Below are 16677 nucleotides of genomic sequence, written 5' to 3'. Positions count from 1 at the left end.
ATTTCTTGGAGCTGCTTCCTCATCTAAAAATACTTGGGAAGGGAGCACCTACCACACTAGCACCTACCACACAGCAAAGGGTGGCTGAAAGGTTTAAGGAGGAAATAGTAACAATAATAAAGGTGATGATGACGAAGTGATGCTGACGGCTGTCACTTACGGAGAATGTGCTGCGTGCTGGGCACTGGGCTGAGGACTTCACGTCTTAGCTCATCTAACCTTCCTGGTGACCCTGCGATAGTCACAGATAAGAAACGAGGCACAGAGAGGCGAAGCTGTCTGCCGAGACCCACTAGGTCCCTGTAAATGCTGGAGCTGGACCTGAACTCAGGCAGTCTGACCGTGAAGTCTGCGTTCGTAGCTATTCTACCTCCGAGCGAGGAACACATCTGTGTTGGGCACATCACAAGTAAAGGGCCTTGCTTAGTGCCGAGCCCACAGTGGGTGCTCGGTAAATGTCAGGACCCTCCCTAGCCTGGTCCTTCCTGGTGACCTGGTCACAGCTTTGATGAGGTCATTGCTGTGCCTTGTGAAGGATTTCTTTAAAGTAGCATCAAAGGTGGGGACTCATCCTATTACCTGTCCTCTGGTGGGGGGCACTCTGTGGTCTCTGGGGCAGAGCTGCTAGGCCCTCCCACCCTTCCTGGGGAGGCTGACCTCGTCCTCCCTCCATATCTTTGGCCCTGGTGTGGCTCCAGGGCCCCAGGCCCTCAGAGACAGACAAGCAGAGTAGGAGCAGGAACTCAGGCCCTCGGGGCCACCCAGCGTGCCTTTCTGCCACCAGCACCCAACAGGCCCACCCTGCAGCTGGCCTGCCTGGTGCCCTAGGTTGCTCCTTCCTTGCTTCTGGTTGCTGCAGATGCTCCCGGCCCTTGTACCACCTTGTAGCTGGACAGAGGGACACGTGTGCTGTGTCTGGGAGGGAGGCCCCATCCAAGTGTTTTCTCAAAGGGAAGAGCCGTGTTTGGGGGTGGCCACAGGGCTTCCCGCAAGCCAGCAGGCTGGGGTGCGGGCTACTGATTCCTGGATACCGCAAAGGGCGAGGTCCTAGCGGAGAGGACGTGGGGACACCCAGGTCACAGCTCCAGAAGTGTTTGGTGGGAACCAAACCTGCTTCCTTTGAACCTCTCTGCTGAGGAAAGCAAAGGACTCAGGAAGAAAAGACTTATTTCCTAATGAAAACCTCAGAGCCCAGCCGGTGTGCAGTGTATGTTTCACCAGCTAGCTGAGAGTGCCTCAGAGCTTGTTTGTAAATATTGGCTGAAGGTGGCTGGTGGGAAGGAGACACTGACATCGTTCTGTTTGTCAGATATTCTCAAGAGGTGTTAAACACAAGCTCTCCGACTCCCGGGAGATGGCTTTCTCTTGCAGGAGCAAGGCCTCCTTGGCATCCCATTACAGAGACGGTTACAAATGACTCTCCCCATGTGGATCTCCCAGTTCTCTTCCTTCACACGCGGAATGGAAAACTGGATTCCTCCGTGATGCAATTTCACCGAATGCCGTACCCACCTGGGCCAGTTCAGAGTGGCTGAGGTGGCCGTCCCCGTCTACATCCACGTCCTTAAACAGAGATTCCACCAGGAGCCGCTTCTGGGAAGCAGGGTCTTGTCTGCTGTCCCCTTCATGGAGTGGCTGCAGGCGGGTCTGCAGCGCCAGGAGGGCCTTCTTCAGGCGGGCGTAGTCGGCCATGGTGCATGGGTTACCTGGAAGAGAAGATGGGGTTATTGCAGCCAGACTCCTCCCCCGGTCTCGAGAAGACCCCCATCCACCCCACCCATCGGCGGTTACTGGGCATTCACTATGTGCAGTGCAGGGTGTTACCGGAGTGCATGAGACCTATTCGTCCGTCTGTCCACCAGTCCATCCCATAAATATTTATGGAGCGGTGGATACATGCTACACATGATGCAAATGCTGGAAGGAGCCTGTTTGTTCATCTCGCAAATGTTTATTGAGCACCTACTACAGCCAGACACAGAGTGTGTTTGCCAGATGGAATGGGGAGATTCGTCCAGGGGAAGTCCCAGCACAGCCCCACAGCGGCTTTAGGAAAGCCGCCCCGATTCCATTTTGTAATAGCTCATCTTTGCCTTAATCCTACCTTAAAGGCTGCTTTGGAATCCTTGGTCTCATAGATTAGCGAGTTCCAGTTAAGAGGACTAATAAGCCCTGCTTAAGTTAATTAGGTACACTCCCAGGGCTGGATTACTTCAAAACGAACACGAGTACACAAGCCTACGACCAAGACACAAAAGGCAGCTTTTACAAAATTAAAACCAAAGTGCACAGCCCGTTGCTCTTAGGCCTTTTATCATGGCCATGCTTGGTCCACAGCATCCGAACCACACAGTGTTTTGGCAAATGAGGCCTGTGACATGACATAGTTTATCTCGCTGGCAACAGGCCATGAGGATGCTCCCCGCACAGGGCTGCACCGTGAGTGGAGGCTGCCGGTTGTCAGCGAGCGGGAGAGCCTCTCTGGCCCCACTTCCCCACCTCCCGGGATGGAATATGTACTCCAGCACGTGGCTTTGCTGAGCCCTGGAGCATGGGTGTGCACTCCTCCTCATCCAGTCCAGGGTGAAGCCAGTGCCCTGCTGGGAAGGGAGTGTCTGGGGCCTGGGGCTCGTCCCCTTAGTTCCAAGGCCAGTTTAGGGCACCAAGTCATAGCTCAGGGGTGCCGGAGCGCACTGGATCTGGAGTCCACCGGGTTTGAGTCCCAGCTCTGTGGCTGCCTGAGTGTGTACCTTGCACAAGGTGCCTCAGTGATTTCATCTGTGAAGCGGCGAGCGCAGTGCCTCCCACATAGGGCTGTTAGGAGGGTTAAATAAGATACGCACATAAAAGGCACGGCAGTGGTTTGGCACCAAGTAAGGGCTCATAAAATGATAGCTACTCTCCCCCTTGTCATTATTGGAACCACATTTGCCGCAGAGCAACAAACAGGGGAGCTGCCTGGTGGGGAGAGTGCTGGTGGGGAGGTCTGTCTGTTTCTCTCCCTGCCTCCCTAGACAAGCCTGGATGGTCCAATCACTTTCTTGTGCTTGTTTGTGTTTCTAGATTTTCTTCCAATTTGGGTCAATTGATTCTTGTCAGAAACAGATGCCTGTTACCATCTCCTCCTGCATGTTTATTTAGAAAGAAATCAATTGCTGTGTTCAATATAATCAAATCTATTTGCTCTCTGGGAGTTTCTATGCTCTGACAAGAACAACTCACCCACCCCTCTTTGGCCTTGTAGGGTATCCATTCCTGGGAGCTCGTAGGGCCCCTGGTTGGCAAACCCGATTCTCAAGTCTGTACGGCGTTGAGAATTGTGGCCGTGTCCCACGACCACACACTCACGCCCAGGGGAAGACGTGGCGGCCTGCTGGGCTCTGCTTCCTGAGCCTGGACAAAGGTCAGTCTGGGGAAAGTAGAGGAAGAGCTCTGCTCAAATCCTGGCCTCCAGCCTCCAAGAGGGTGAAACTAGTCCTGGCAAATGGATAGAAGCTGGATGCGGTATCTGAGTGGAGAGAGAAGCTTTGGTGGAGACGGCAGTGGAAGTCTCTGTGGGGGGGATCTGCAGGGACCTGCACTGGAGGGCCTGGCAGGCTTTCCTGGGGACAGGCATTCATGCCCAGATGCTGGGAAGCTAGCGCACACAGCGGATGGCTATGGGGTTGATAGGAGGCTTGACTCAGAAATGCTAGCGTACAGCTAGCCTCCTAAAAAAACACACTACAGCAGGGCCCCCTGAAGGATGGGCCAGGCCAGGTCAGGTGGGGAGAGATGTCTCATCCTTGCAGGTCCTCCCAACCCTCCAGTCTTCTTCACAGACCCTGGTGGGGCACAGATCTCCTCTGAGCTGCCTGCTGCCCTAGGCCAGGGGTCCGAAGCTAGACAGCACCTCCCACTCTGGCAGGCCAGGGAAACCTTCAAGGTGGGTTCTGTCAGGTGGGCTGCAGCAACCTCCCCAGGCTCTTCCCCTCTTATCACATCCCTACAGTTCACTGTCAGTTCGCAGTGGCTTCTCCACCCTGGCAGCTGCCCAGCACATGACTCCTGGTCAGGAAGGTATGTACATGTCTAGAAATCAACTTGGGGGAAAGAAGTGGTTGCGCCCAGTCTCCAGGGCCAGCTCCCTGAGCCCCTGGTCTGGCCTCCTGCTAGGGCTCATGCCAGCCATGCCCTCCCATCCTTTTACCAGCATTTACTCATAAACTCTGTGCCCGATGCTGGGCGGCACTTTGAGGATACGATGGAGCTTCCCATCCTGGGCATCAAGGGTGCCCGTGGAGGGAGAGCTAACGAGGCCAGGGTGAAGGAAGTCTCCCTAAGGACGGGACCTGCAGGATGAGGGATCTGTGGGCAAAGGAGGCAGAGGGAAGGGAATGCCAGATCACAGGGACTGCAGGTGCAGGAGCTGGCGGCACAGAGGAAGCTGGTGTGGCTGAGCCGGAGTGATGCGGGGATGGGGGCACAGACAAGGCTGGAGGGAAGTGTGGAGCTGGCGTCGGATGCCAAGACCAGCAGATCACACTTTGCCAAACTTCCCGTGGCCTTCTTTCCTTTACTGAGGGCCTCACTGTGCCTGGATGCTGCTGGGCATGGGGGTCCTGAGATAAACTGAGCTGCTCCTGGAAGACGATTTGAAATCCTTCTTTATCCCAGGAGCACTTGCACTTTACATGAGTTTCAACCTGGAATAATTAAATCATTGGCCCAATGTTCCTGAGCTCCTCTAATATCCCTATAGCTCTGGGCGACCACGAGCACCAGAGGAAAGACACCCTACTGGTGTCACTTTAGATTCCAAAATTCAACCTCTTTCAAGACTTCTGATGCTTCATCTCCAGCAAGGACTGCCCTCTCAAAAGCCTTCCCTTTTGGTTTCCAGGATGAGTTTACCAAATCCCAGGTTTAGTTTTTTCATTCACAACCCCCCTGGTCACACTGTGGGGTCAGATGGAACAGCTCACCAGGGTGGAGCGTGGGCGTCTGTAAAGGTTCCCACCCTGCTGCCAGTTTTAAACCTCTGTCTTATTGTAAAAGAAACACACGTCCATCAAAACAACAACAACAACAAAACACTTGGAAAGTGCAGATAAGTATAAAGAAAGAAAATAAGTTACCCATAATCCCCTTCCCAGAGGCTGGCCAGAGGTGAAGCCAGGCCCTCTGCACAGGTGACCCTGACTGTGAGCCGTTTAAATTAGTGGAGCCCTGGCTGGCCTTGCGTGTTGCACGGGGCCTGAGGCCCGCCCCACAGAGCCCCTGTTTTCAGATCTTCCTCTTCCCTTACTCAATTTGGGCAAGAGCTTCAGTACCCAAGGGTTGGGTCTTTCTCAGTATCATGCGGGTCATCGCTGCCCGCCCACCCAGCAAGTCCACCGGGGACTTGAGGAGGTAGGGGTGTGGAGGGAGAAACAATCTTAATAGCACCTGCCACACGAATGTGCTGTGTGGGGTTGGCGTTTACTGCTCCCTCCAATGTTCTTTTATTTTTCTTTATGTAGCAGGTTTTTGTTAGTTATCTATTTTATGCACATCAGTGTATACATGTCAATCCCCATCTCTCGATTCATCCCACCACCACCCCCACACCGCTTTCCCCCCTTGGTGTCCATAAGTTTGTTCTCTATATCTGTGTCTCTATTTCTGCCTTGCAAACCAGTTCACCAAAAAACCCCCATTTTTCTAGGTTCCCCATATATGTGTTAATATACGATATTTGTTTTCTCTTTCTGACTTACTTCACTCTGTATGACTGTCTCTAGATCCATCCATGTCTCAGAAAATCTACAAACAAATGCTGGAGAGGGTGTGGAGAAAAGGGAACCCTCTTGCACTGTTGGTGGGAATGTAAATTGGTACAGCCACTACGGAGAACAGTATGGAGATTCCTTAAAAAATGAAATATAGAATTACCATATGACCCAGCAATCCCACTACTGGGCATGTACCCAGAGAAAACTATAATTCAAAAGACACATGCACCCCAATGTTCATTGCAGCACTATTTACAACAGCCAGGTCATGGAAGCAACCTAAATGCCCATCGACAGACGAATGGATAAAGAAGATGTGGTACATATATACAATGGGATATTCCTCCAATGTTCTTTACCCAAACCTCTGCCCGGCTTACTCCTCACCGTATATTGGCCACGGCAGAAACATCACCCAATCTAAACTAGCACCCCCAGCTTCATAATTCTCTGTGCCCCACATGTCTGGGGTGGGCCTGGGTCCCGGGGACGGACCCTGCCCCTTTGGAGGGCAGGTCTCTGTAGGGGATACAGCAGAGGCTTGGGGACCACAACACCCCTCCCTGGTGCCCCCGCGGGGGCTGACCATGATGATGGTGAGAATGGCCATGCCCAGCCTGTCCTGGGAGCCCTGAGCCTGGGCCTCCGTGGCCTAGCCTGCGGTACGGTCAACCTCCTCACTATTGATCCAGGGCGGGTGGGAGGGACTTCCAGAGAGGACTCTGGAGAAGAGGACGTTTGTATATGATATTGAGGTCTGTGACTTGAATGAGCTCACCTGGAGCTGCCCAGCTGGGACCTTAGGGGACCTGCTTCATGAGTAGGCAGACTAACATAATTTGTACATGCTTGGAAAGTCATTTAAGTGTTTCCTCTGTGTCTTGGTGTTTTCAAGGAAAAGAAAAATTTGTGTCATCATAATATGGGGATTTTGGGGTCTCTTTGTGACTTAGGCTAGGTCAAAGCCTTTTTGTGAGGCCTGGAGAGTCCCAGGGAAGACCCCTCCAGACCCATAAACTCACTGTGCCTGATTGCAGCCGATGCTGGCCTGCTGGGTACCTTCTTACGTGCTTTCTCCTCTCCTCTTCTTTCCCCTTTCTCTGGGGCCCAGCTCAGCCCCCTCCTGCGCACATACAGAACCACTGTCGTCCATCCATCTTCTTACTCTCTGCCCCGTACATATGGTCCGTTTTTGTGTGTGTGTGTGAGGCTTGTCCTCTGTCTTAGTTTGGCCTCCTGCTTAGCAGCCCCTGCGACGAGGATAGAGGGTGAGCAGTATATTTGGAGATGATCCCAAGAAGTGCAGGGAGCAAGGAGGCAGTGAGACTGGGGACAGGGAAAGACAGTGGCAACTGGGGCTCAGTCCACAGGACCTTGCAGAGACGGTGTTGAGTACACCTCGGAGCTGCTCCACCGAGGTGCCGGGGGCAGGGTGCTCTTCTACCAACTTCTGGCCCTCCTGGGCTGAGGGCTGTTCCTGGGGGCATGACCCCCACCCCAATCCAGCACTTCTGGACTCCCCAAATGTGGACTCAGCTCATGCTTGAGGCCAGAAAGTGCCCTCAGGCTGAAGATGAGGTTGGAAACTATTTACAAGTGTCACGGGGACTGATCACCCGAAGCTGCACGGAACCTCTGGGTTGACCGCGGGAATCTGGATGGGGTGTTACCAGCGTCGGCTACATCCCTCTGTGGCACTGCAAGTTCCAAGCTGGTGGGACTGGCCTGGATAGTCACACACACACAGTGTGACAGTGTTAAATGCTTGTGAATGTGGTTGAGTCCTGCGGCTCTAGGCAGACTCTCTCCTCAAGAAGCTAGGGTGACAGGACCACCGTGTAACAACCTTAGCTGGGGTCCTCAGGTAGAGACAGGCTTCATCGCAGGCTGCCACACCTGACACCAACTCCACTAACGACAGTCGTCGCAAGGCTGGAAGGAGCACTAGACGGGGAGGCAGGAGAACATCTGGTTCTGTTTTTGAGCAGCTGTGGGACCCTTGGAAAGGCATCCACCCCTGCCCTTCTTGCATCCACTTCCTACCTTGGAATGGGGGCAATAACAGCCCTTGACCACCTTACAGGGTCCTTTTACGTAAAACTAAATACAAACAGACTTTGCCATGTCTGAGTGGTCAGCCAGCCCCGAGGGCTTCTCTGCATGAAATGGGCTCAAGGCCCTGTGTGAGCCGGGGCCTGGTGCATCTGTCTTTGTCCCCTTCACTGATGCCCAGTGCCTGGCACAGGTGGCCACAAAATCCGTGAAGACTTCTTCACTCCCTTCCCCTCCCCACGAACATTTCTGCTCTAGGGCCTTTCAGGGAGGGAGGCTTGTGTCCCGGCCAGCCTGGCAGTGATGAGAATCCCCAACAGGCCCTTGGAAGGGCCCAGCCATCCTCCACTGGCTGGGGTGCCCCCTGTGCCACAGCGTTGGCCCCTGTCGGCCAGCCCCCAGCACTGGCCTCGGGCTTCCTGCCAGCATGTGTGTGCGCGGGGCCCCTCCTGCTCACAGACCGGGCCTGTTTTGGCAGATAAAATATTGACCAGCCTGCTGAGGAGCCCAGAGTGTGATCCTATTTTCATGTCAGAACTTGGTAATGAACTACATTTATCAAGCCCGTTCTCCACGAGAAAGGTCAGCCGCAGATCTGGCTAAGTTGTTATGACACCTCATTAATCTAGTTCCCTCAATAATTGTCCCTCTTTGAAGATTCTAATGTTCTCCCATTCCAGCCACAGTCCTTCCACTCCGAGGGAGATTATTATAGCAGGAGCACAGGCACATCCGCATTTAAGTTTTTGAGCAAAGAGAGATAGGAAGCAGGTAGCAGCTTCTGGAATTAAACGTCTATCAAAGGCACGCTTTCTATTGCAAAACAAAGGGAAGTAAGAGAGACACTGAGAATATTCTGTCAGCCACACGCGCCCCTGCCAGCCTGGGCCTCAAAGGGGCGGTCTTCACTCTGTGGCAGGCAAAGCTTCCGGTCCCCGGTGTGGGAGGGGCTGGTGGCTCCAGAGTTGAGGAAAGGGGGGGTTGCACAGGGTGGGCAAGGTGGGAGGCAACAGCCAGGAAGCAGGACGCTCAGATTCTAACCGAGAGGGAGACAGGCCATATGGTCGAGGCCCCGGACAGGCCCAGGTCCCAGATTCCGGGGGGGGGCCTGGAGACCCGTGGCACCAGGAAGGGAGGTGGTGCGGGAGACTGCGGAGGGGCCGTCTCTGCCTGCCACCCTCTCCGACATCCCCCCGCCCTCCATCTTCTCTGTCGTTGCCCTTTCCCTAGGCTTCACTCTCTGTTATTCATGCACTGTTGGTGTCAGGCTGCCCCATCAGATGGGGGCCCCTGGAGGCCAGGGCCCTGCCTTGTTGCAGGTGTGACGCCAGCACCTGGCCCACGCGCCTGCCTGCAGAAGGTGCTCATTAAATGCCTGCTGACTGGATGAAGGTGGAATCTTGGTGGAGAGCCGCTACAGCCCTGCCCTGAGGAGGGGACAATCCCGGCCACCCTGAGCCACAGTGACTGAGGTCTGGAACTCCGGAGAGGGCTGGGGGCCGTGTCATCACCCATCATATCAGTTCCTGGTTGGAGGGGGGCGTGAGATGCACGTGTAGTGGGGCATCTGCAGTGAGTGTGTGTACGTGTAGCTGTGCTCACTGCCGGGGGCATGGGCCCTACCTCGCTAGTAGGGGCACCCCAAAACGTGCGACAGGGCCCCACAGAGTTGCGCATGGCCGGGCAGGGAGTGGTGGTGGTGAGCCACAGAGGGGATGCTGCCCTGCTGGACACTGGGTCACGTGGAAGATGTCTCCTCTGAGCCCCTGTGGGGACACACACGGCTCTCTGGGACCTGCCTCTGGAGGGGAGGAGGATGAGAGGGTCTGTCCTCTGGTTCTGCCACCGCTGGTCAGGACACCCTGGACAGCCCTGTGAAAAGGCCAGGCGGGTGGTAGGGGGGCTAGGCTTCGAGCAGCAGCCCAGGTGGGGAGGCCTGAGGGGGAATTTGGCCACCGCACAACTTCGGCAAAGGCCTGGTCCCATACCAGGGCTCTAATCAGTAACTGAGCACAAAGCTGACCCTGGGGACCCTCTGAGCTCCCAGGGAGAGCTTTATACACAGGCAGAATTGGGGGGGGTCGGGGTGAGGGGGATCCTGAGGCCCCTGTGAAGACCCCAGCCCCCAGCGGCCTCCAGGGTGCTGGCTCTTCTCTCACCAGGGCAGCCCTGCACTTCAGAAGTCCCCTGCAAACCCCAAATTTATGAGAGAGGGGACTGCAGGACAGAGGTTACTTGATATCATGAAGAACTCCTCTGCCATTAGCAGAAGCCATCCCATTTGAGTGTGAGCTAAGGAGCCGGAGGATGGGAAGGAAGGAAGTGCTGGGTGGGGGCCGGTGGGTCATGCTCTGAGATGCCCACTTTTTGGGGGAGGGCAGCTCCCTTCCCGAGCCGCACAGCAGCCAGCCATGCCCTCGAGCCACACCCTCTGAACTCCAGTCCTCCTCGACCTGGCAGGGTGGCCCAGCTCCCAGGCTCAGATCCAGAGACCCTCACCTGGGAGAACCTCCAGAAGGGTCCAGGGGAGAGACTGGATGTGGCCACAACCTCTTGGCGGCTGTTGGGTCCGCTCATGGGTAGGCTCTGCCCCGAGCCCCACCCAAACACCAGCAGGTTGTCACATTGTCCCCAGATGGCCTGATAAGTAATGTCACTGCTGCAGGCAAAGCTGGGATCTTCACCACCAAAGCAAAAACTCAGCTTAATCGTCTGGCACCAACATCACAGCTGAACACGGTTGTGTTACATGGGCCTCCACTGCAATGTGTCATTCGGAAGTCTATTTTGAAACCGCTAAGCTGTGCAAAGAGCAAGAAGCATTTTACTTCCTGGTCTAATTTATGAGCCGCCATAACTTTACTGGAGTTTAGTTTAAGAGGAACAGATGTTTAACCTGATGTAAATGCATGAACGTTAACAATCTTTCTGCTGCCATTTCTGGGACAATTCAATTAACAATAAATGCCAAAACCAATGGGTTTATCTTTAGGATATGTTTTCACTAATACCATGTACTTTTACTGATGGTGTCGACCAAGCCACAAAATTCTGAAAATCCCTGGCGCTTGTTAAGCACACACGATACGGCCTCCTCACAATCCCCAAACAGACACAAACAGTTGTACTCAAAGTCACTCCACCTGGTGACTCCCTGCTGGCTGTCCCGTGGGGTCCGTAACTGCTGAGCAGATGGGTCACTACTGCCACACTCAGGCCCCCTGGGGAGGTGTTTGCGCCGCGGCCTGAGCTGCGTACGATTCCTGGCTACTCCCACTACCTGCCAGAAAGCGGCCTGCAGATCTGCTTCCAGGTGCCCCTTCCTGGAAGGCCCTCTCTTCAGATCTGACTTTTCTCCCAAGGCCCGGCTCTAAGGAGGTGCTCTGTCTGCTCCAAGCCACACACTCTCATCCTGTCTTCGTCTCTGCCCGTCTCCTCTGAGACTGTGCTCCAACACCTTTGCATCTCCTGCGTGAGTGTCTTCAGTCTCTTAGAGAACTGGCCGTGCGGACTGCAGTGGACGCTGTCATGGGCCACGAGGGCGCCGGCGAGTTGCTGCCTGCCCTTGGTTCGGCGTGCTCGGCCAGCCTCCCACCATACCATCACTCTGGGCTCCAGCTGGCTCCCCTCCTCACGCACTAGTCTCAACCCCAGAACCAATGGTAGGCCCACCACTCATTCAGTAGCAGCCCCTCATCGGCCCAGACCCCAAAGAGGGCCTAGCATCAGGCTGGCCAACTGTCCTTGCTCAGGGTCCTCTGCTCTTTGCCCTGGCCTGTGCTATTTGTCATCCCAGCTTCTTTGGAATGTTCTGGGTTGAAGGTACAGGACCCACTTTGGGCCCACAACAGGATCTGCACATCTAAGGCTCCACGTGGCCTCCTGCCCTGCTTGGCCCAACACACATGCCACGCAGACCATGCACCTTCTTCCCCAGCTGCTACACCAGAGCCAATCAAGGCTGTTCAGACGCTGGGTGGAAGTAAACACCTCCACCTGCACCTGAGTTCTCGGACAAAACCTCATCTCAGTTTTCGACCCAGCATCAGGTCATTTAAATTAACAAAGCCACCCAGAGCTTTGCTAGACAAATGGTACATTTGCTCATCAATGCCTGGTTCAATTGATGTTGCCATACAATCTGCTCTTTGACATTTACAGTCCTCTCTTCTATTCCTATTAGAGAAAGCAAAATTTGTTGGATTCCAAGGAGAGGGATCCACATACACTTTTTATGGTTGATTGGCACACCTATCAGGTGGCCCCAGAGTGAAAGAGTAATGGTTGAAAACTTGAATAAATGCTAAAGCCCTCCTGGCATTAAGAACTTTAGTTTTTACTCTTATGTTCGTGGGAACCTCACACAACTAGGTTCCCTACCAAGTGAGTAATGCTTTCTAGAAGGAGGACACTGACTCCTTACAGACTCCAATCCCCCACTTTCCGGCCTGGAAGCTCAGGCCCCTGCCTGCTCCCCACCTGCCCTCACCCACACTAAGAGGAGAAGCAGTAGTGCCGGACCAGAGGACGACCAGCAGTGGGGAAGCTGGAGTGCGTGAGGGGGAAGAGAGTGGGCATCAGCCCACTTGCTGTGATTCCATCAATTTTGTTCCTGAGAATTGCTGGGAGGCTTCCCAAACACCTAACCAAAGGGCAGGGTCCTGCTACTGAGGCTGCAAAAGTTTAGTTCCTCAGGGGTCAGATTGTCCAGAAAATGTTACTGCTTTGAGCTTTCAGCCGCCCTGTTTTTTTTTTTAACAATTTTATTGGAGTATAATTGCTTTACAATGGTGTGTTAGTTTCTGCTTTATAACAAAGTGAATCAGCTATACATATACATATATCCCCATATCCCCTCCCTCTTGCGTCTCCCTCCCACCCTCCCTATCCCACCCCTCTAGGTGGTCACAAAGCACCAAGCTGATCTCACTGTGCTATGCGGCTGCTTCCCACTAGCTATTTTACGTTTGGTAGTGTATATATGTCCATGCCACTCTCTCACCTTGTCACAGCTTACCCATCCCACTCCCCGTGTCCTCAAGTCCATTCTCTAGTAGGTCTGCGTCTTTATTCCCGTCTTGCCTCTAGGTTCTTCATGACCATTTTTTTTTTTTTTTAGATTCCATATATATGTGTTAGCATACGGTATTTGTTTTTCTCTTTCTGACTTACTTCACTCTGTATGACAGACTCTAGGTCCATCCACCTCACTACACATAACTCAATTTCGTTTCTTTTTACAGCTGAGTAATATTCCACAGTATATATGTGCCACATCTTCTTTATCCATTCATCTGTCGATGGACGCTTAGGTTGCTTCCATGTCCTGGCTATTGTAAATAGAGCTGCAATGAACATTGTGGTACATGACTCTTTTTGAATTATGGTTTTCTCAGGGTATATGCCCAGTAGTGGGATTGCTGGGTCGTACGGTAGTTCTATTTTTAGTTTTTTAAGGAACCTCCATACTGTTCTCCATAGTGGCTGTATCAATTTACATTCCCACCAACAGTGTAGGAGGGTGACCTTTTCTCCACATCCTCTCCAGCATTTATTGTTTGTAGATTTTAATGATGGCCATTCTGACCGGGGTGAGATGATATCGCATTGTAGTTTTGATTTGCATTTCTCTACGCCGTGGTCTTTGAGCGGCCACTGAGCTGAGGGGGACCTCGCCCAGAGACGTGGTAGGGTCTGAGGCCGCTGTGGGCTCAGTGAGTGGTGGGGTCAAGGTCTCCTGGTGCCAGAGTGAGGCTTACATTCAGGCAAAATGAACACTTTGCTCTGTGTGGAGTCACAACACGGGAGCGGCACTCTACACACCATCTCAAGAAGGGTGGTGCTGTTCCCAGGATGCATTTTGGAATTCCATGTGGGTGTTTCTGGTTATCACGGTGATTGGTGGGGGCCCTAGTAGCACTTAATGGGGGGGCAGCAGGGACCTTAGGGATCCTGCTCTCTGTAGCACAGTGCTGCCCAACAAACATTTGCTGGGCTGGCATCTTGTACAAGTTTTCAAATGTCACCGTGGACAGTCATGGAGTGAAAGATCCAGCTACTATTCTCCGATTACTAGGATCTAACACCTAACATGGTGTTACACAAAAAGTATTTCCCCCCCGCCAGGGTTTGGCAAGGATCTTCCAAGGAGGCACCTATGCTGTACATTGTAAATTTGGTTTCCAACTTTATCACAGATGGTCCACTATTTTGGAGAATCACCCCTCCACACACAATGTCACTTGAGTACTCAAACTGTCAACCTAACACGCCTGTCACAGGCTCCATCTGCAGCCATGGTGTTCGCAGGATCCACGTGCCAGGGCTGACGTCTGACCACTGTGAGTTGGTGTGTGTAGCTGGTGTCCAGTCACATACTGAAAGGCATGTTGTATGCCCACGACTTTTCCTGTATTCCTCCTTTATATCTCAGGTTTGGTTAAGACACATATTCATTCAAGATAATACAGGGATGTTACAGAATACTTGCCGTGAAAAGGTGGCTTTGGGTCTGACAGGCTTAAAGGCAAGTCACCTATGTGAACAACTAAAATCTGTTTCTTTCCCCCAACTTTTTTATTGTGGTAAGACACACACAGTATAAAATTTATCATTTTAACCATTTTTTTTTAAATTTATTTATTTACTTATTTTATTTTTGGCTGTGTTGAGTCTTCATTTCTGTGCGAGGGCTTTCTCTAGTTGTGGCAAGCGGGGGCCACTCTTCATCGCGATGCGCGGGCTTCTCACTATCGCGGCCTCTCTTGTTGCGGAGCACAGGCTCCAGACGCGCAGGCTCAGTAGTTGTGGCTCATGGGCCTAGTTGCTCCGCGGCATGTGGGATCTTCCCAGACCAGGGCTCGAACCTGTGTCCCCTGCATTAGCAGGCAGATTCTCAACCACTGCGCCACCAGGGAAGCCCCATTTTAACCATTTTTAAGTGTACAGCTCGGTGATATTCAGAATATCGTGCGACTCTCACCACCACCCATCTCCAAAACGCTTTCCATATGTACAACTGAAACTTTGTTCCCATTAAACAACAGTCCCTCATTCCTCCTCCCTCAGCCCCTGCAACCACCATTCTTTTTTCTGTCTCTATGACTTCGACTCCTCTGAGTATCTCAAATAAGTGGAATCATACAGTACTTGTCTTTTTGTGACTGGCTTCTTTAACTTCACGTAATGTCCTCAAGATTCATCCATGTTGTAGCATGTGTCAGAACTTCCTTCCTTTTTAAGGCTGAACATATTCCATCGTACGTATACACCACATTTTGCTTATCCGTTCATCGGTTGCTGGACACTGACTTGCTTCCTGGTTTTAGCCACTGTGTATAATGCTGCTATGAACATGGGTGTATAAATGTCTCTTCAACACCCTGCTTTCAGTTCTTTTGGATAAACACTCAGAAGTGGAATTTGGACATGATTCCAGAAGTAGGATTGCTGGATCATAGGGTAGTTGTATTTGAGGGACCTCCATACTCTTTTCCACAGCAGCTACACCATTTGACATTCCCACTACCAGTTCCCAAGGGTTCTAATTTCTCCACATCCTTGCTAACATTTATTATTTTCTGTTTTGCTGTTAGTAGCCATCCTGATGGCTGTGAGGTAGTGGCCTTACTTCTTTTGACACTCCTTGGTTCTCGGATTTTAAAGGACAGTGGGAACAGTGCAGGAGTGTACCTGAGTGTGTGCGTGCAGCCCCATGGCTACGCCGTGTACACATGTACCTGTGTGCAAGCCCAGCCCGCAAAGGCCAAGCACAGGGAGGCAGAGGGTGCAGGGCCACACCTTGGGCTGTGGAGCTGTCTGGCCCTAGGAAGGAGGCTAGCAGCAGCCCCCGAGGACCGGGCTTCATCTCTGTGCCCACCCTGCTGGGGACGAGGGGCCCCGCTTGGGCACCACCAGGGGGCAGGGACCTGCCTCCCTCCCCCTTTCTCCAGAACTGGGCTCTTTTCTTCTGGGACGCCCCCTGGGCAGGGACTGTGCACTCTGGGCCCACAGGTGAAGAGACTGGGATGGGGAGTATTCTAAGCCCATGCCTCACACGCCTGGCGTGGCCCGTGGTGTTTTTCTCTCCTCCGTGTTGTCTGGGGGTGTTTGCTCAGATGCAGTAATCCTCAGCTTCTGAGTAAGTCAGAGAGCCACTGGCTTTTAAGACAGCAAGCAGAGACGCTCCTTCTCTGGCATGTGGGGTGTGTGGACTGCAAATCAGTGCCATTGAACTAGGGTCTCCAGGAAAGAGCTGCCCAGACGGGAATGGGGTCCCCCTTTCCTCCAGCAGAAGCTTAGCTGGGCTCATGGGGACATTTACTTTAGAAGGAAAAGTATTAGAGGAAAACTGCCTGAGAATGTTCTCAGAAGCCAGGGTCTGCTCTAAGCTGGGGATTCATGTCTTTATGTGGCCTTGGCAGGAAGTGGCATTTCAGAGAGAATTACCTGAACAGAGGTTTTTAGACCCGAGATGACTTGGAGAAGTTTCTTGAGGTTTGAAGATTTATCTGAACCTCTCTGACTTGTATGATTGACAGTAAATCCCAGGTCAAAACAAAGGAAAACAAAACTCCATAACAACTCTGAGAGAGAACAACAGCTTTTCGAGGATAGCTTTGGAGTATTTTCAGGGCTTGAGCTGCCGGAGGAGAAATAGAAGGCTCTCCCTCTATGCATCTACACCTCTGTTCTGGGGATTATCCACACTGGAAACCTATCAAAATGCAGGCAGCCTGCGGAGAGAGCCCCAGAAACTCTTGTCTCCATGAGAGTCAGCTCCAGGCTGGATGCGTCTGAGCTGACGGGCTGGCCACAGCGGTCCTGGCTCCGTGTCCAGACCCAGAGCCTGGCAACGAGGAGCCAGGGCCGA

At 52.8% G+C, this 16677-nt stretch overlaps 1 protein-coding gene across 2 annotated transcripts in view; it reads right to left on the bottom strand.

The window, feature by feature from the left end:
• FSTL4 (follistatin like 4) overlaps positions 1 to 16677 on the bottom strand; it is a 456287-nt gene that overhangs the window by 152592 nt on the left and 287018 nt on the right. For both annotated transcript variants that reach the window (XM_032628573.1, XM_032628572.1), the window contains exon 5: positions 1513 to 1706. In XM_032628573.1, coding sequence (XP_032484464.1) covers positions 1513 to 1706 — 194 coding nt within the window. The remainder of the gene's footprint in view (positions 1 to 1512; positions 1707 to 16677) is intronic.

Source organism: Phocoena sinus, chromosome 3 (assembly GCF_008692025.1).
Source record: "Phocoena sinus isolate mPhoSin1 chromosome 3, mPhoSin1.pri, whole genome shotgun sequence".
Taxonomy (NCBI): Eukaryota; Metazoa; Chordata; class Mammalia; order Artiodactyla; family Phocoenidae; genus Phocoena; species Phocoena sinus.
Note: the sequence above shows the minus strand (reverse complement) of the source record. Positions and strands in the feature narration are given on the sequence as shown.